The sequence below is a fragment of the Gobio gobio genome (genome assembly GCF_949357685.1).
Source record: "Gobio gobio genome assembly, chromosome: 3".
In the NCBI taxonomy this organism is placed as follows: Eukaryota; Metazoa; Chordata; class Actinopteri; order Cypriniformes; family Gobionidae; genus Gobio; species Gobio gobio.
Window position 1 is genome coordinate 58,112,520 of NC_137099.1, and position 21,759 is coordinate 58,134,278.

At 37.4% G+C, this 21,759-nt stretch overlaps 1 protein-coding gene across 1 annotated transcript; it reads left to right on the top strand.

Moving 5' to 3' along the window:
* The first annotated feature begins 16,287 nt into the window (after nucleotides 1-16,287).
* On the top strand, nucleotides 16,288-21,757 carry LOC307123063 (uncharacterized protein). The gene is made up of 7 exons (XM_079811451.1): nucleotides 16,288-17,799; nucleotides 18,184-18,537; nucleotides 18,627-18,860; nucleotides 20,600-20,687; nucleotides 20,797-20,845; nucleotides 20,959-21,039; nucleotides 21,124-21,757. Exons 1-7 carry the CDS (start codon nucleotides 17,715-17,717, stop codon nucleotides 21,226-21,228), a joined length of 996 nt encoding a protein of 331 aa, XP_079667577.1. The 5' UTR covers nucleotides 16,288-17,714; the 3' UTR covers nucleotides 21,229-21,757.
* Nucleotides 21,758-21,759: the final 2 nt, after the last annotated feature.

Consider the following 21,759-nt stretch of genomic DNA (forward strand, 5'->3'; position numbering starts at 1 on the left):
ATTTAGCATTTTTTCTAGTACACACAGGAAAAAAAAATAAAATATATATATATATATATATAAAATGCATTTTTTCCCCTGTGATACAAAAAACAAATTGACGAAAAAAGAAAAGTTCTGGACGGCCGACCATCTGTGTGATTGTTGATTTTATGTCTGGCCATCAATATGAATGCTCACTGTATCACCGGCCATTAGATTGATTGTAGGACTGTGTGCGAATGTATGGGCCGTCGTCAATATGAATGCTCACTGTATAGCCGGCCGTTAGATTGATGCTTGGGCTGTGTGAGAATGTATAGGTGGCCGTCAATATGAATGCTGTCTAACCGACTGCCCATCAGTTTCATTGTTCATGGGATGGCCTGTAAGTAGAGTGAATGATGACAGTGTGATTGATGATTGAATGGGCAAACTATACAGAAATATTACATGCAGTGCTAATTCTCATTCCTTTCCTTGCCATTCTACAGGCATCAGGTTGAGTCTTCAGATGAGCTATGGCATCCAAGCACCAGCCAACCAGCAGAAAAGAGAAGAAAGCTTTCAGATTCTTCAAGATCTGCACTTGCTGTTGTAGACCTGAATCCGCCAGTAAAAGGCCAGTAAATGTTTTTTTTTTTTACATTTGCAAATTGTGTGTGTTTTTATAGCTATATATTTATATTATATTGTTATTTATATTACTAGTTATATTTATAGTTATTATACTTATATTACTTGTTGTATTTTCAGTTGCAAAGAAGTTTAGCTCTTTTTTATTAATATTTCATTTTTATTATATTTTTATAAGTTCTGTTGTACAAATAAATCACTTATACAAAGTCTTATGGTTCTTTCTATTATTTTATAGTTGAAAAAGCATTCAAGCATCATATATGATGGCTAAAACAGCTTGCAGTACCCTTCATAACATTAGGTTATCAAGTCACCTGTAGGTTTCTTGGCACCTGGACATATTCTTAGAAAAAAGCATGCAGGAACCCTATTTTTCATGATATCTTCGTCAAATTTTAAATATAAACTGATGAGACTTGTGCCTTTCAATTCATTAACTAACTGGATTCCTCCAGGCTTATTTTCTTATATTTTTACATCAAATAATAAAGTGTTCATTGTAGCACAAATCATCTTCAAGACACTTCAACTTCTATAACTGTTTGTCTTTCTAAGTTTCTTTCTACTTTAATGTTTGGGTAATAAACTGTAAAGTGTCTTCTTTTTAAAGATGTCTAAATTGTGCATGTAGTGCAAATTGTTCAGCAACTGCAATTGTTTTAGTTGGGAGATGTCATTTCTGGGGATGTGCCTCAAGCAGGCGGAGGGAGAAATGGAACAGACATAGTCTTGGAAAAAAGCTTGCAGGAACCACATTTTTCATTATATCTTCCTCAAACTTGAACTATAAACTGATAAGTCGTGTGGCTTTCAATCCATAACTGAACTGGATTCCTCCAGGTCTATTTTCATATATTTTTACATGAAATAATAAAACATTCTATGTAGTGCAAATAATTTTTGAGGCATTTCAACTATTATAATTTTTTATCTGTTTGAGAATTATCAACTCTGATTGCTTTTTATTAGAGTCCCAAGTGTCTTCTTTCCAAAGATACCTTAATTGTGCCTGTAGCACACTGTTCTCAGGAGCTATAATTGTTTTAATTCAGGTAGGTCGTTTTCAGCTGTGAGACCCAAAGTGGGGGTGCAGCTTAACAGGTTAAATCTCATGAAAGTTGAGACTTATTTGCATAGAGACAGGAAATGTTTTTATTTACACCCCCTGCTTAATACGTCTGTTCAGTCTTCAATCTCACCATTCGTCGATCTTCAACAGTAAACTGAGACCCAGTTTTATCATCTGACATGAAGGACAAATGGTTTTGCAATGGTCATGTTGTCACGTTAGTGTACACAGTCTCCAGCTGGACAGACTGACAGACTGTTGGAACACTAAAGACACAATAATCTGATGTTGCAAAAAGAAAAGACAAATGTCCATAGTCCATAGACATAGTCCAGTGCAAAAGGCTTAAGCTTTCTTGAGACTAATTGTTAACATGCATGAGAAATGTGACCACAGTTCGGCAGTGCAACACCTTCCATTTCACCCTGATCTTATCATTCATTTGGGTGTTGGTGAGTCACTAAAACCCCAGCAAGCAATAGCCATCATTTCACAGTCTCAGTTAACTATAGGCTCGATATAGTCCGGCTATGAGTTACCCAGTTCTAGAAAAATAACCTTTGCATTTAGTTGCATTTAGTAATTTGAGTCTAAATATTTTGCAAGATGTGTTATATTCCATCATGCAAGCAAACTCAACAGTGATTGCAAGGTGTTTGGTTTCATTTCTTTGACATGTCCATGTTCTAGATGACCTTCACGTTCTAGATGACCTTCATGTTCTAGATGACCTTCATGTTCTAGATGACCCTATTCTTAGGCTATGGTTAGACATCAATTCAAATTTCACTGACAGCCCAAATTTTGCCTCGTTTTAGCCTAGACGTCAGGGCTGTGTTTGGACAGCTATTAGACATCTTTTAAACGCAGAATTGCTGCTGGGACTGTTTCTGAGCACACTCTAAAAAGAGATGTGTTAAAAAACAACACACTGAGTGTGTTGATGGTATTTTGACACATGTTGTGTAGATATAACACACAATGTGTGTTAAATGTTACTCTGGATGAACAGCAGTGGGTGTTTTGGCAGCCAATCACATCATGCCTCTTTTTCAATGTCTTTTTCAATGTCTTTTTCAATGTGTTTTTCAAATGTTTTCTCCGCTTTTCACTTGTTATCACTGACCAGACTGACTTTATTTCTGTCAGACAGAAGCTCTTATTGAGATGAACAGGATTTGTGTTCTCTTAATCTCTTAATCTCTTAATTAAAAAAACACATCTCTTAATTTTTGAGGCATTTCAACTATTATAATTTTTTATCTGTTTGAGAATTATCAACTCTGATTGCTTTTTATTAGAGTCCCAAGTGTCTTCTTTCCAAAGATACCTTAATTGTGCCTGTAGCACACTGTTCTCAGGAGCTATAATTGTTTTAATTCAGGTAGGTCGTTTTCAGCTGTGAGACCCAAAGTGGGGGTGCAGCTTAACAGGTTAAATCTCATGAAAGTTGAGACTTATTTGCATAGAGACAGGAAATGTTTTTATTTACACCCCCTGCTTAATACGTCTGTTCAGTCTTCAATCTCACCATTTGCACTTTGAGTACTAGTGAAGAAAGCCACTGCGAACAAGGTATGACAGTTTTTGATGAGCTTGTAAAAAAAGGGAAGAATTTGATTGCTTTTGGGACAAAATGTTGTGAGTTGGTCACTTCTTACATGACCCACACTACACACAGGACCTTAGTGGACCCTTATATCACAGGGCCCGTGGAAATTGATTAATTTAAAGTATGCAAACATGTAGATATTTAATTGTATGATGAATATGATTTGGTGGCAGGGCATCTGGGAAATGTAAGAAGCTGTAAAGCCCTCATTCATTGTTAGTGCTTGAGTCCAGATAATAATCAGCGATACTGTCTACACTGGACGTGGCGCGAAGCGTCAATCGCGTCGATCTTCAACAGTAAACTGAGACCCAGTTTTATCATCTGACATGAAGGACAAATGGTTTTGCAATGGTCATGTTGTCACGTTAGTGTACACAGTCTCCAGCTGGACAGACTGACAGACTGTTGGAACACTAAAGACACAATAATCTGATGTTGCAAAAAGAAAAGACAAATGTCCATAGTCCATAGACATAGTCCAGTGCAAAAGGCTTAAGCTTTCTTGAGACTAATTGTTAACATGCATGAGAAATGTGACCACAGTTCGGCAGTGCAACACCTTCCATTTCACCCTGATCTTATCATTCATTTGGGTGTTGGTGAGTCACTAAAACCCCAGCAAGCAATAGCCATCATTTCACAGTCTCAGTTAACTATAGGCTCGATATAGTCCGGCTATGAGTTACCCAGTTCTAGAAAAATAACCTTTGCATTTAGTTGCATTTAGTAATTTGAGTCTAAATATTTTGCAAGATGTGTTATATTCCATCATGCAAGCAAACTCAACAGTGATTGCAAGGTGTTTGGTTTCATTTCTTTGACATGTCCATGTTCTAGATGACCTTCACGTTCTAGATGACCTTCATGTTCTAGATGACCTTCATGTTCTAGATGACCCTATTCTTAGGCTATGGTTAGACATCAATTCAAATTTCACTGACAGCCCAAATTTTGCCTCGTTTTAGCCTAGACGTCAGGGCTGTGTTTGGACAGCTATTAGACATCTTTTAAACGCAGAATTGCTGCTGGGACTGTTTCTGAGCACACTCTAAAAAGAGATGTGTTAAAAAACAACACACTGAGTGTGTTGATGGTATTTTGACACATGTTGTGTAGATATAACACACAATGTGTGTTAAATGTTACTCTGGATGAACAGCAGTGGGTGTTTTGGCAGCCAATCACATCATGCCTCTTTTTCAATGTCTTTTTCAATGTCTTTTTCAATGTGTTTTTCAAATGTTTTCTCCGCTTTTCACTTGTTATCACTGACCAGACTGACTTTATTTCTGTCAGACAGAAGCTCTTATTGAGATGAACAGGATTTGTGTTGATGATTCAGTGAATGTTTCATCTGAAGTCACCAGAATCGTGATCAGTGGCTCCTTTATTTGAGCTCTTGACCCTTGACTCTTTCTCATCAGTTTTTCTCTGTTTGCTGTGACTGTGTGTTTATTATGCACACTTGAAGCAGCAGAACTAACCATGAGAAAATGATGATCAGATGATAATGTTATCAACGCATACATTTGCTGAGCTCAAGCAAGTGTTTGATATCTGAAACTTCACTGTAAAAAATATTTTGCGCTGCTAATAATAATTTTATAATCTTGTTGTCATTATCTGCACATTTGTTTTTAGATACACAGTGCACATAGGATGTTCTAGTCTATGGTGTCACACAGGCACACACACATATCAAGAATCAGCTCATGAATCTCAATAATGGTGACAAACCAAAAGCTTCATCCCGCAATGCATTCTGGGAGTCACCATAGTACAAAACTCATCCATGACTCCCAGCATGCACTGCAGGATGAAGCGTTTGTCACCATTGTTGCGATTCATGAGCTGATTCTTGATGTGTGTGTTTGACGAGTATCTGCTGCAGCTCTAAACTTTCTGAAAACATTGAATTTGTATTTTTTTAAAAATTCATACTGCACTGCTGGACATCATGGACTAACTTCACAAAACTTTTATAGCTAACAGCACATAAATAAAGTAAATGTACACCATCCATTTAATCATAAACTGGATCAGATCTTGAGATTATGACTTGGTCAGGAAACTTCTGATCGTGTTTTCTTTCATGCCATAACAAACATATTTGATTAAAATGCAGTTACAGCAGAAAGAGGAGAATTAAAAGACAAGTAAAGGGTAAAGAGCTCAAATAAAGGAGCCACTGATCACGATTCTGGTGACTTCAGATGAAACATTCAATGAACCATCAACATCTAAACCTCTGTTCATCTCAATAAGAGCTGGTGTGTGTAGATTCATGATGTCTAAAACATCCAGGTAATACAATAAACAGTCAAACACTCTTTATTAAACGTCAATGGACTAAACACAAGTTAACAATACGTGTCAGTGTTCATCCAAACACGAAGTAACATGTAACACACATCTGACACACGTTGTGTAACTATAACACATTATTGTGTAAAAGGTTTCAACACACTTCTGTGTAAGAGGAATAACACATTAGTTGAGTTACAGGTAACACGGAGATGTGTTAAAGAAAACGACACAGGTTGTGTGTTAAATTTTACGCAACATGTGTTGTCCCTGAGCACACACACTACATGTGTTAACATCTACACAACATGTGTTGTCCCTGAGCACACACACTACATGTGTTAAAATCTACACAACATGTGTTAAAATCTACACAACATGTGTTGTCCCTGAGCACACACACTACATGTGTTAAAATCTACACAACATGTGTTGTCCCTGAGCACACACACTACATGTGTTAAAATCTACACAACATGTGTTGTCCCTGAGAACACACACACACAATATGTGTTAAAATCTACACAACTTGTGTTGTCCCTGAGCACACACACTACATGTGTTAAAACTGACACAACATGTGTACATTTTTAACACATCTGGTTGTGTTGTTCTCAACACATCATGTTATAAAGCACCGACACACACCATCATTGTGCATTGTATGCAGTGTTTATGTTCTCAAACAAACAGGCCTGAGTAAATAAGTTATTTATATAGAATGTTTTATCAGTTGCTACATTTTAATTTAATTCAAAGCGCAAACTCTATCAACTGTTATCTCTTCATGATCTTTTCTCAAAAGCAGCATCGATGTGGTGTTGAAGTGTGAATAATTGAGTTTATAGAGTCATAGAGTTTGAAACATTGTACTTTGTGTGCACATGCGTTCTGTACTCGACTATTGATTAAATGCTTAATAATGTAGTTTCACTTTATTTTTAAAATTACATCTGAGTATGTGATTACCTGACACAATTAGTGTGTTAAAATGACTTACACATTTATCGTGTTAAATTTGACACAACATGTGTTGTCCCTGAGCACACTCACTACATGTGTTAAAACTAACACAACATGTGTCATTTTTAACACATCTCTTTTTAGAGTGTAGAGTGCAAAATTGCTTGCTGGGACTGTTTCTGAGCATCACTTAAGAATTGTTCTTTTTGCACTAACCAAAAACTAAAACTATTTTCAGAAGCTTTATTGCTAGTTTTGGAGTGTATGAAATGGCTGTGTATTTATGTTTATTTATAGAGCTGTGATGGTTTCCCTGGTGGTGAGCGCCAGAATGACTCTTCCTCACCAATCAGAAACATTCTCAGCAAGTCAATCATTTTCACTGACATTGGGTTGGTCGACATGCAGAAGGCTCGGCTTTGGTGAGAGAGGGCATGTGGTTAAAGTGCCTTTAAATGGTGCGTGTGTTCGCTTTTTCACAGTTCTGTGTCTGCATGAACATTTATGCTTTTCTGCAACACCCTTCTGCAGGACTTTTTACACAGTGTCCTCTCTCCAGCAACAAGTGACAGATATTATTCAGCTGCATTTACACAAAACTCCTACGTTACCATTTATCTTCTATGTGTTGCAGGAGTTTTTGGTGAAAAGTGGGATGTGACTTATGAAACTAAATCAATATGTTCTCTCAAAGGATCCTCAGTGAACATGTCATGCACATACAGATACAGATTTAGGACCTGTTTAGAAAGATTTGTGTCCTCCAGCCTTTCAGGTTCAGGCTCTACAGCTGGTGCTGGAGAAAGAAACGGTCAATCTGACATGTAGAACCACCTGCAATCTGACAGACAGATTCATCTGGTACAAAAATGGACAGGCTTTAAACTTCCACAGCGATATCCTGCAGCTTCAGTCCGTCCGCAGTGATTCTGGCAGTTACAGCTGTGCCGTCAGAGGACATGAACATCTGCCCTCTCCTGCTGTCACCATCAGTGTAGAGTGTGAGTAGGTCTATGTCTGTAAACAACAGCAGTTCAGTGTTAGGAGAGTGGCCAGTATATCTTTAACCTTAAAACCCAGCCATTCAGAGAGCAGTTTGGCTGTTTAGTGTGGTCTCGTCAGCCCCCTGCTGGAGGAAGCTGTGTCTACACGATCTGACAACCATCCCTTAAACTTTATTCTAGTTAAATACATAGATACTATAATATAGATGTTTTAACAGAGTGCAATTCTTTTTGGAGGGTTCATAAAAATTGTAAATTCATATTTTTTTTAAGTTAGAAAATTGGCTAAATTCACTTACAATAACATTTAAAATCTAAATCTAAACTGTTGTTTTGTGGCTTAAATGCAATCATCATTTGGTGCAATGCCAGATGAAATAAAAACATTTATGACATTTTTTCAAGTTCAATTCAGGGAAAGCGAGTCAGTGTAGTATACACATTATACATTATACATTATACATGTACAACAAACGAAGATGATATCTAGATTCCCCCCAAAATACGTCAGTGTCGGTCAGTCGGTCTGTAATAGTGGAGGGAGATTCAGTGACTCTGAGCTGCAGCAGTGACTCAAACCCTCCTGCTCTGAACTTCAGCTGGTTTAAGGAGAATCAAACCTCAGCTGGTAATTAACTGCATTTCCAAGTCAACAATTTTATCTCTCAGTGATCTCACCATGAGCTCCCAAGATACCTGTGATGTGGTCACAATGTGAGGTCACAGCGAGCTAAAAGTGTAACCTCACAGCGCCCTCACTGTGTGCTCATGTATGGCCACAATGTGAGGTCAAAATGCACTCACTGCACAAAGACTAGGTACCCAGCATGCATTGCAGCATGAAGCTTTGGATTGTCACCATTGTTAACATTCATACGCTGACTCTTGATGTCTTTTCATGTCTAACTTTTACAGTAGTTCAAAATGTTAGTGTCATATTATGCATTTAAAATCCATCATAAATGATTGTGACACTGCTGGCTCTCATACCATTTAATAACAGAGTTATAATAATAATAAAAAAATCCTCAAAGAATGCATGATAAAACTGGGAGATGCTTATGTCATGACAAATGTGCCTAACAAATACAGTTACAACAGCCAGAGAAAATATAATATAAAAAGTTAAGGGTCAAGAGCCCAACTAAAGCCCACTAATCACCACACACTAATCACCATACACTAATCACCCTAATGATGACACACCAATACAACTTCACCATCTAAACCTCTGTTAATTCTCAATAAGAGCTTCTGTAGACGTCTGACAGGAATAAAGTCAGTCTGAGCTCACCATGGAAGACCACTGTGATAGTGTTGAGAAACAGGAAGTAGAATGTCCCCGCGGTGACCGATATTTGAACCGCCTCCTCTCAACCTGCTCAACATTTTGAGTTCACAATGAGCTCACATATTACTCACTGTGAGTATCACAGTATGAGAATGATGTAATGCCACTGTGATCATCACATGATCTCATGTGTTGACTGGGTTATAACATATTTATTTATTTCCCAACATCCAGTTCAACTCTGACACCTGCAGGAATAATATATATGCTCCCACAGTGGAGAGAAACTATACAGACATGAGTCAAATACCCTCTAAAAGCAGGATTTTGTGACCTCTCAAAACCTCAAATTGGTTTTTAATTTGTTCTTTTATAGTTTTTTTACTTGCCATGAAAATAGGCAACGATGCTGGCATTAAAATACTAACAAAACAACACTTCTACAAGAACTTAACTTAATTCTATACGTAGTTATGTAATTTATTCATTGGTTTTGAAGGAGAAGCAGGAGGATGAACAAGAGAAACGATACAACGGAGTCTCAGGTGAGAAAAAAGGATTTGGTTATCATTAGTTGAACGGATAAAACCGAAAACCATGACTCGTGTTGTATTTAGACAGTAGTTATTTATAACGTCTTTTCTGTTTGTTTGTTTTTTAATGGCAAAGATGGATCGTTCCAGCCCTCGTCATGACAGACATGACCCCGTGTATGAGAATGTAAAGGTAAGGGTTCCTCATTCACAAAAGACTAAACCCTCCTCACCTTCAGTCATTAAATACTTTTCAAAGCCAGTGTGAAAATATAAAATAACTGTTGACTAAGTATATGGAAATTCACATAAGAACAAGCTTTTTTTTTTACTGACTATTTTAGTTTATGTTTAATATTTTATACACTTTCTCAAAAAAAAGCACAAAATTTTACCTTTTAAGGTACAAGTGGCCGTCACTGTGGTGCTCTCTTAAGGAAGGGGTGTCCAATCCTGCTTTAAGAGGGCCACTCTTCTGCAAAGTTTAGCTCCAACCCTGCTCAAACACATTCGAACAAGCTCATCAAGGTCTTCAGGATTACCCGGTGTTGAATTAACACTGCTCTGTGTTCATAATGGAACCACAAGCAGGGTGTTAAAGTAACACTGAAGCAGTGTTAGAGTTAAGGAGTATTTGACATCAGCTGTGGCTGGATGTAACCGATCGGTGAGAGTTGTCGCATGCAAACGGAGACGTGAAGTCGGACACTTTCTGCTTCCCGCAGTGACGCTCACGCAGTGTTTGCATACTTTATTAGCCTAGAAATCTAAACGCACCCTAGCGGGAGAAAATATATTTTGCCGTGAGTGTAGTCTAGCAACTCTCTGTAGACCTGAGAGCTGGAAAAACCAAACTCTGGTCAGGCCAATCACAGCGTGTGTAGAGTCGGTGGGCGGGCTTAACATAATGAGGGCACGGCAGAGTTGCAGAGGTCCTGCGTGCTACTCGTAAACACAGTAGCTGACAAACAGCTGTCTTTTGAACCGGCTTTGGACGCGACTCTCAAAGACTTGGAGTTAAGCTTTTCTTTGAGAAAAGAACAAAGAACAGCACTGAAGTCATTCTTAAGAAAAGAAGATATGTTTCAAGTTTTGCCTACCAGATAGGATACGGCGAAGGCTTCACCTTCTTCTTTGCTCTGGTTGGTTGTGGTGCTTATGGCGCTATCCAATGAGATTCTGCAGCTCCTCCCACCTGGACTATTTACATTTTTCTGGCTACAACTGAGTTCCCACGGGACTTCAGAGCGAGACTACAGCGAGCCATCTAAAACACTATTTAGGTGAATTTAAACAATGGCTAAGTTATATGTATATGCCCCCATAACTGCCATGTTAGCTGAGTGGGAGCTCTGGGCATTAACTGTAACAGCTCCGTGTTGCAAGCACCAATCCGGTTCGTTTTTTTTTTTTTTTGTATAGACAGTACTCACAAAGTCATAACGATCAAGATTAACTTAAAAAATCCCCAGAGTTCTCCTTTAACATTGTTACTAAAACCACACAAAGCCAAGAGTCAAACTGCCCAACTAAACACTGTTATGGTGACCAAATATTTAAATCATCAACATCTAAACCTCTGTTCATTCTCAATAAAAACTGCAGACAAATGACAGAATTTAAGTCAGTCTTGTAAGTAATTTTGATTATTTATTATCATATAAAATTATCATCAGGTGTCTTCAATAATCAAATAATCATCACTCAATGAATCACTTAAGTATCTTATTAACTCTAACACTGCTTCAGTGTTACTTTAACACCTGCTGGTGGTTCCCATATGAACACAGAGCGATGTTAATTCAACACCGGGGAATTTACTGGGGAATTTACTGTGCTAAGGCTACTGGCTGGTGAGGGTTTCTTTCAGAGTTGGAGCCAAACTCTGCAGGACAGTGACTCTCTAGGACCAAACTTACCTACCCCTGCTCTAAGTAGAGGAAAACAATGGTATAATTGTACCCTAAGGACTAATTGGGTACCTTTAAAGGCACATTTATACGTTTTGTTCCCCAAGAAACAAAATTGAACCTCCACTGTACCTTTTTTTCTGAGAGTGAACAACATACCAAGCAGAAATTTGAAGTAAATTAGTTATTAATGCATTAATGTAATTTTGCAAAGTAATATATATAAAGGTTTATTTACCTGTACCTAAATCAACACCAGGGCACTGAACATGACATATCAGGCTTAGGGGTGAGAGCCATGACACCTTCTCAGATGTGGGCAAAACTTACCTTTACAGAATGTATTGCCATTTGCCAGTGTTAATAAATAGTGTAAGATTGTCCGTTAATTTCAGGTATTTCTTGAGTGAGTGAGTCTTTAGTAAGTTACAAAAAATAAACTGTAAAAAAAAAACACTGTAAAACCCAACAAGTTAAGCTAACTCATTTCATTTGAGGAAACTGTGTAACAGCACAGAAAATAGGATTTACTTTCACTGTCACTTTAAAACGAAAAGGGTGGAGTAAATTAATTAGCGGAAATATGTATAAGGGCGAGGTCTATTTCACAAGAGGGTTGAAAGAAACGGCACGTCAGTATTGTGTGTTGGTCTGCATAGCGAGGAGTTAATTGAGTTTATTGAGAGAAGTTGGTTACCGTGGAAAGACGTCCGCTTGTTCATCTCACGCTGTCTGGTACGACGCAGAGTCTGTGACTTCTGATGCGACGCACTTCTAAGATCGGTTGTTAACGATGATTGAGCATTAATGATGAACACCTGATGATAATGAGCAGAATCGCTGAGGGACAGAGAAACACAAGAACTACATGTAGCTCCCACTCCCTTACTTGTGTGTTCACACCAGACGCGACGTGCGCAAATAAATCGTGCTATTTGCGCATAGTTGGACGGTTGAACATTTTGAGTTTACTCGCTTCATTCACGTGTGACATTCACTTCACAACAGACTAGAAATTTGAAAGGGGCTTCTGCCAGGCAGCTGCAGTCTTGTTGTGAAATGGCTGATATGTATTGTTTTAAAATACGGCGAATAAGCTCAATTTGCTGGCTTTAGCTAGCTTGTAGTCTCATATATATATATATATATATATATATATATATATATATATATATATATATATATTGTAGCGTCTGGGGTGTCTCTCAACTAGGATCAAAGTGGTGAGAATTAAATTCCTGCTCCAATGGCTCCAAAAAGTCTGAGTTTAAATTGCTCCTCCGACTGTTTAATGACCAGTTAGAGTGTGACCAGAAGATAGTTGATGGCCCTTTCTGAACTTCAATCAGATTCTAATCAGCCAGGACAGTTCCCTCACCCTTCAGTCTGGAATGGCCGGGGGTTGACTCTAACACAACACACACACACACACACACACACACACACACACACACACACACACACACACACACACACACACACACACACACACACACACACACACACACACACACACACACACACACACACACACACACACACACACACACACACACAAGCATTCCCCTCTATTTAGGCTCTAATTAAACTATCCCAGAAATTACATATATGATGATTTCTTAAGTGTATGCATGCTCCCTATATTTCTTATGCTTGCGTGATGTAAGAGCTATCTTAAACGCTCCAAATTGCTCTGTATAGAAGATGCACTGCCTTCATGTCTGCAAACCAAGGCATGTCTGATGTCTAAATGTTCCTTTTTCTTTGTCTTAGTCAATGGTACAAAGTATATGATTATGAGATGTACCACTAGTATGGTTAGGTCTTTGGAGTGAAACTTTACTAATTCTGGCTTCCAGCAAGAACATTCCATTGAGTAATAAAGTCCGAACAAAGAAAGTCTCTCCCGCCTGAAATTCACACCAACGATTGGTCGTCTCAGGGAAAATGGGCGTAATTAATGGACTTCAAAAGACAGTAACACCAGCACATTTGTTGCTCAGTCAACTTGCAAGGATCTCGACGAGACAAATTTTCTTTTCCTCCCATCTCATCAGCGCGGCTCGCAGGTCGATGTTTCCTTTGAAGATCGACGCGCTCCGCGACGCAGTCAGCGGACGCACTTAGCTGGACGAGATGAACTTTCCCTTCCAAGACGCTCCCTTCCCAAACACCTTTAAAAGTCCCGCGGACCAACGAAGCTCTGGAAGAACCAAACGGAGAGAACGCTTCAGTGCACAAACACTCTGAGAAACGCCAACGCACACATCTTGCTTTACACAACACCAAGAAACCATGCAAGTATCAATTCTACCGAAATTTAGATGCGTTTTAAGATTGTACCCCTGTTTAAGGTGATATAGTTCTTGCTGGCTCCAATGGTTTTGTCTGGGAAGGTGTCGGATCGGACACGATCATACCCTTCCTTTCCTTTCCCTTCCCCTCATCCTCCTCTTTACTTTCCACTATTCTGTAAATACATGTATTCTTTATGTAGTCATATGTAATCGTAGTATTAATCTTTATTAAAACCATGATATTCACGTTTTGATTGTCATTGTTTTGCTCACGGAACACGAGTCCCTTTAATGTCAGATCTAAGCTACGAGCTCTTATAAGCATCGTTGAATGCTTTAATTAATACCATAACTCGGAAAGTTTGTCCTTTGTGGCCAGAGGGATAAACTTCTCGAAAATTGGGAAGGAAGAATAGACCGGGTGAGTGGATAAGGAATCTCCGCTCGTTCTTTAAACGGAACGGAGAGGAATTTTGAATCAGCTCCCTAGGTTATTCTGTGATTATTTAATATAGATATATCTGTAGTTAATTACAATAAATTGTTGTTAACCATATATATATTATACATTGCATAAAATACTGAGGTTAGGTATTCCCCTTTTGGGTGATTTTGGAGATTTGTGATTAGATTATAACCCGTTATGATTAATCATAAATCCCTAAATATTAATGCCCATAATTCCCTATTGAGCTAATTTTTAATTTAAATATATACAATATATATATAGCTCAAATTGAGTAAAGAGCGCTTTTTACAACTTACCAGACTGTCCAACCTCCTCACTCACTTTCTTCCAAGCACGATCCTTTTCATTCCTGTTTCTATAAAGTACGAAGATGTATTGTACAGCTCCAGTCCACATATGATTTTGTCCTCATTATTGTCACTACTAGAGCAAGCTCCTGATTGGTTAACACGCCACGAATATCCACCAAAGGTCAGATTTTTAAAAATGCGCGTTTCGCGAGTCAAACGCCCAAAACGCTCAATTTGCACTATCATTCGTGCAAATTGCGCCACAGAATGTCTACCCGCGTCTTTGCATTGACTTGTTAATCACTCGCACTTAACGCTTCATTCACGTCAGGTGTGAACGCACCATAAGATGAAAACAACTGAAGATAAAAGAAGACATTAAATCTCTGAAAATCTCTGCAGAGGAGGATTACACAACTCCACAAACAGCATTACCAGCTTCACACATTATTGCTCTTTGTAGTCCCTACCAGCCGTTTGTAGTCTTTCTTTAAGAGAAAATATCTCCCTTTGCATTGAACTTTGAGCGTTGTAACTTGGCAGATGTTGTTTATGCTCAAACAGCAACATTAACTCGGTGAACAATCAAGAATAGCACTTTTCATTCTATTCATTGTCTGTCTGTCTAATTTATAAAAAAAATTAAAAAAATCTGTTCTGTGCTAGATTAACTGAGACTTGTTACAGCACTTGCATATTGTTGCCCTTGACTGTTCTAGCTGCTTCTATTGCCCTCATTTGTAAGTCGCTTTGGATAAAAGTGTCTGCTAAATGTAAATGTAAATGTGAACAAGAATCTGTTCACTGCTGTTGCTGCTCCCAAAGATTTATTAAAAAAGACAACGTTTCAACCCAAAGGGTCTTCGTCAGGCAAACAACAAGCACAAAAAGAAAGGTATAATTTGTATCAGTGTGAACCATCACACCTGACCTCAATAGTGAACTAATTACCCAATCATCCAATGTAGCGCCAAAGAGAGAGAGAGAAAAAAATGTAACAATTAAGCATAAATCAACAGAAAAATAAATGGAATAAATAACAAACCCAAATAACCAATATAATATGAACAAAATATGATATATATATATATATATATATAATATATATATATTTCCCATTTATCTGTTAATATTTGTATATATATATATATATATATATATTTTTTTTTATATATCTCATCATATTTTGTTCATATTATATTGGTTATTTGGGTTTGTTATTTATTCCATTTATTTTTCTGTTGATTTATGCTTAATTGTTAAATCTTTTTTTTTCTTCTCTTTTTGATGCTACATTGGATGATTGGGTAATTGTTTCACTAATGAGGTCAGGTGTGATGGTTCACACTGATACAAATGATACCTTTTTGTACTTGTTGTTTGCCTGACGAAGACCCTTTGGGTTGAAACGTTATAAATAAATCTTTGGGAGCAGCAACAGCAGTGTGCAGATCCTTGTTCACCGAGTTAAATGCTTAAAAGTTTATTGGATTTGCGCACAATTCTTTTTTGAAACAGCAACATTACACACTAACTAAAGTTAAAAAAGTGAAATTATAATCGACCACACCTTAAAGGCTGCAACATACTCTGCGAGAACAGAGAAAAAAGTTCTCGCTCCCAGGGCTGCGAGAACAAAATGACGTAATTTTGTTCTCTGAGCCCTGGTTTGGGAGTTCTCGCAGCTCGTTCTCGACACATCGTCTGAGCAGAACTTTTTTCTTGTGGGTGTCCGAGAACTATTGTGTGATTGGTCAGAATTTTATAGTGAGCGGGGTTAATGCGGAGAAACGGAGATGTTCGGCACCTGCTTTTCTCGTGAGGTATGGAATGTCCTGGCCAGAACGAACTTTGTTCTTGCTCTTGCCACCTCGAGAAAACGAACAAATTTCTTTATTCTTGCAGATTATGTTCCAAGCTTAAGTTGAGACTCATTTGCATAGAAACAGGAAGTGTTCAGTTTAACACGTCGGTTCAGTCTTCAAGCTCACCATTTGCTCTTTGAGTACCAGTGAAGAAAGCCACGGTGAACAAGGTAAGAGAGATTTATGTATTATTTGATTAAGAGTTTGTAAAATGTAGGGGTGTGAAATAGAAGAAATTTATATTAGCCATTGAGACAATATATTTTCATACAGGACCTTAGTGAACACCCATTTGATATCCTTACTGTTTGCAATGAGGACACACAAACAATCAAATAAACAAAAAACTATGGATGCCCCAAAGGGACCTTTGCAAAAAAAAAAATATATATATATATAATATATATAATATATGCAGAAACTATTGCGTGCGTTCAGGATTTTTTTTGCGGGCTCATGTGTTACAATTTCCGGTTTATGTATACTATACTGCTATTTCATTTGTAGAGAAAACAAGAGTATGGACACACATTAATCAATAAAGATGTATTTACCCAAAATTAGGTTTTCATTAGGGCAGAATAGGCTCTAATATCACAGCCTCATGTCCGCTTTAACACATCCTCTGAGACGGCGGGCCGAGAAACCACGGCGTGAAATGCATGCAATACTGCTGTCAAATCAGTAAAATTATGATAAAATTATATTTCTTTAGAAATACCATGATGAAAAGAAATGATCCAGAACGTAACTACTTTAAAAACCTCTGATCATGATTAGGAGTCATTTTAAGGAACAGGTTTATTTTACTCTGAGTGGTTTGAGAAGAGGTTTGTATCAGTGCCATCTCTGTACAAATGGTGACGCTGCCACTTTAAGTTTGGTAAATAAGTTCAGGAGACACAGAACTGTTTAATTTCAATTACGCAAACATGTAGAGATTTAATATTATGATGAATTTGATTTGGTGGCAGGTCAGCTGGACATTGTAAGAAACTGAAAAGCTCTCATTAATTGTTGGTGTTTGTGTTGACCTTTACCACTAGAACGCTAAAGACACAATAATCTGATGTTACAATGAGAAAAGACAAATGGAGGAAAATGTAAAGTCCAGAAGAAAAGGTTTAGGCTTGTTTGAGACGGACTCTTAACATGCGATCAGTGTTCATTGTAACCACAGTCTAGCAGTTTCACATGTTCACACCAGTCCTTATCTCTTCAGACGCTGGGGTGTTGAGTCAGCCAAACGGTTTCTGAGCAGCGTTTGGGTATTAAAGAATTATTCCTTTCTACCAACCAAAGACAATAACAAACCTTTTTAGCAGCTTTATTTCTAGTCTTTAACACCAGCAAGAATCACAAGATTAAATATTATCTGATCGCTTTTGATCATGAAGTGGATGTGTGTGTTTATGTTTTCTGACACATGGTATCTTATTCTAACACAGATTATCAGTGATTGTTGCATACACTGCACTTAACTGTAATGTTGTGTGTTAGGTTTTTGATTGTTATACTGGTGATGAAGTTCAGAATGACTCTTCGTCTCATCTTTCTGCTCATGATTTATGGTGAGTCACAGTTATTGCCATTTATATGTCATTTTAAGGGTGCTATAAGTGACTATTTTTTGTGTTTTGTAATCATGAATTAACTTAATTAAGTATCCATGGTCCACCAATCAGAAACAGTTTCAGCCTGTCAGTCATTTTGCATGTTAACAGAGTGTCTGAAATGGCCACCGCACCGTTAAATGGTTGATGTGTTTGTTTTTCACAGTTCAGTGTCAGCGTGATAATTTCTGCTTTTCTACAACAGCAAAAACCTCAATATGTGTGTGTGTGTGTGTGTGTGTGTTTGTGTATGTGTCATCTCTCCAGCAACAAATTGTTCATAGTATTGATTTTTTACAAATAACTCAAGCTTTGCTACTTTTATTTTATTTTGTGTTGCAGGAGTTTTTGGAGAAAAGTGGAATGTGACTTATGAAACTGAATCAATATGTGCTCTCAGAGGATCCTCAGTGAACATGTCATGCAGATACAGATTCCCTCAGAAATATAATCTCAAAGATACATTTTGGATAAAGTGTGAGAAACTGAACAGACCAGAAGATATAATAAGTTTAAAAGAATATCACGAGTATAAAGACAGGGTTGAATACATTGAAGACAGACAAAACAAAACTGCAATCCTCAGACTGCACAACGTCACTGAACATGACACAAGAGCATATTGTTTTAGATTAATAACTGCAGCTGAAGGACAAAAATGGATTGGTAACAAAGGAATTCATCTTCATGTTTCTGGTAATCCAATTCCGTCCTTCATTTCCATTATTTATGTAACCCAAAGTTAGTAGTTTTAGGACATGTTTATAAAGATTTGTGTCCTCCAGCCCTTCAGGTTCAGGCTCTACAGCTGGTGCTGGAGAAAGAAACGGTCGATCTGACATGTAGAACGACCTGCTATCTGACAGACAGATTCATCTGGTACAAAAATGGACAGGCTTTAAACTTCCACAGCGATATCCTGCAGCTTCAGCCCGTCCGCAGTGATTCTGGCAGTTACAGCTGTGCCGTCAGAGGACATGAACATCTGCCCTCTCCTGCTGTCACCATCAGTGAAGAGTGTGAGTGGATGTTTATTCACTCTCAGGCTGTCAATCCAGTGGCTAAAACGTTTGTCTGGTTACATACAAACATACAAATAATATATTATATTATTCCTAAATATAAAAGTTCTTTATTGGCTTTGATGGTTGAATAACCTTTAACACCCACAGAGCCTTTCAGCTGCACAAAAGGTTCTTTAGATCAGTGTTTCTCAACTGGTGGGCCGTAAGACTGTTTTAATGAAAGCAGTGAACTCATTATAAACAAGTTAATTGGAAATAAATCATAAACCATAAACCAATCAGCCATCAAAATAAATAAATTATAAAATTAATAATAAATTAGCTTATGTGTTTGATAAACATCAATATAGCCTATTTATTCAAACCAAGTTTTAAAGTAGGCCATCATTATAGGTATTATTTGAAAGCTTAAATTCTCAAAAATCTGTGAGTTGCTTTGCAATTACAAATGGAAAATATGTCCACAATGAGCACATTTGAACTTGTTTTTAACCTTGAGGTTCCATGAGCGTCTATATCGGACGTACAGAACACGTCAAAAACAGACGTCATCGTGGCAGTGAAATGGGAAATGACACAAGGTAATGAGATGCACGTTGAACGTCTTTTAACTTAAGCTCACTGCTTGAATGCCGTTTCATACGCGACGAGAGAGACGCAGGTGCAACAGCAACTATAGTAGCAAGTGCTACTGTGTCTTTGAGATTTCATGTTCGCATAATATTGACAGGCTCAGAGGTGTTATCATTGTTATTACAAATCATTTACTACTAATAATATTATCATCCATGTGGAGACATTTCCCCACAAAGTAGGGAATACCAGGACACACACATACCCACACACACACTCACTCACTCTCACACACACAGCATACACTTCATTATTTAATCACACTGTCTTCACAACAATTTGTGTTGGCTGTAGTCAGATGACTTTAGCTGTGGTCACGCTGCTAGCCTACATTGTACTACTGAAGAAATTAAAATAAGCTTTTAATTGTTTAACAATATTTCATCTTTAATATGAATGAGTTCGTCTGGAATTTATAATTTTTACTTTTATATTTTTACGTTGCATTTATTTATTTTTTTGTTCAATCTCAGACCATTGTTTGTCTTATAGGTCATAGTTCGACTCAAGCTTGTTTGCTTAAAGGTGAAGACCCAACTTTATGCATGTTTTGTCAGATTCCCCTCTCCGTTAAACATATTTTGTTGGACTGTCCTGGGTTAAAACAAGAATGCTCTTTTATCAAGTTATTTCACTTAAGGAATTATCTTGTAAGATTATGCATGAAAAGGTTTTGGATTTTTTTTACCATGAGTTGATTTAAAAAATTTTTTTTAATTTTTGTCATGAATATAGCCTTAGATACTGACAAGGCATTAAACAAAAGAATCTGTATTCCATTATTTTATTTTTATTATTAAGATGTCTGCACAAGAGTACACTCTAATCTGTGCAAACATTAAACTTTGCTGAAATAAAAAATCTTGATTTGGTCTCTACACTTCGTTCTGATAACTCTGCTAAACTAAAATTACTAAACCTAAAACTGAAACGAAATATATAAAAACTAAATAGAAATGTGATCACAAAATAAAAACTAAACTAAAACTAGCAAAACAATTTATAAAACTAAACTGAAATTTGTAGCAACATTGAAAACGATAATAAAATAAAAACTAATTTAAAAATGCAAAACTTTAATAACCTTGCTCTGCACACAGTTCCTGTGGTCTCGGTGGGATTGATCTTCATCTTCATCTCCATCGTCATCGTCATCATCATCATCATCATCATCATTGTGTTCATAAAGTGTGTGAAGTTTTTCTGCACACTAAACAAACATCAATCTCACATCTAAAGTAAACTTACTCTATTTCAAGCCTTTTCGTTGTAAATATAGTTTTCTCTCTGTTTTCAGGAGGAAGAAGAGGAGAGAAGGAGGAACTGCAGACGTGAATCAAAAGCAGGCGAGTCGGCAAACACACACCTCCATCTACAACTGCAATACAGTGTGATTGTGTGAACTATGAACACAATAGTGTGTATGAAGCAATATCAGTGTATAAATGTCTCTCTCTAGACGGCTGACGCGAGTGATGAGACATACACAGCTCTGGATCCAGCGTCCAGAACATCTGCCGACATTTACAGCACAATCCCAGTCAGTAAACGTCTCAAACACTTCCTCAGTCAGATTCAGCAGATCCACACATAAACAGGCTGTTTGTTGATCTGTCTCTCACAGGGTGTTCAGTCCAGAGCTCCTGACGACACCTACACGGCTCTTGAGCTTCAGTCCAGATCTTCTGAATATGAGACTCTAGCAGTGACTTCAGCAGATCCACATTAAACTCTCCTCACTGCATCACTGCTGACCGATGCTCCTCAGAAACTGACCATCCATCATCAGCAGCTCATCGACATCATTATCAGTCACATTCTGCTTTCTTCAACTCTGTATATTGCAATTGAGCTCATAAGAGTTTGCAGAATTGTTTTTTTTTTGTGTGTATTAGTCTTGCATATCTATATTTTAGCCTCCATTTTATATTTTATGTTTGTGCTGCATATGCAAATGTTTTTTTAGGAGAAAACTTGTGCAATTCAAATATTTAAAATAAGATCACAGCAACATTAAGTCAATACTTTAGTGTCAGCTTCACATTAAAATGAAATGTGTGTATGTTAATATCCCAGCTAAGCAGTATTTTGATGTTAATCTCAGTAATCTGGAACTGATTGTGTTAAAGTCTCTAGTTTCTGTCATGTCTGACGGCTCTGTTGACTGGATTTTCTTCTGCTGAATCTTTACAAGAGGAACATAATCATTTTTGTAGTGTTTAAAATACCAACATCTCAAATAAACATTTCTCTCGTAGCT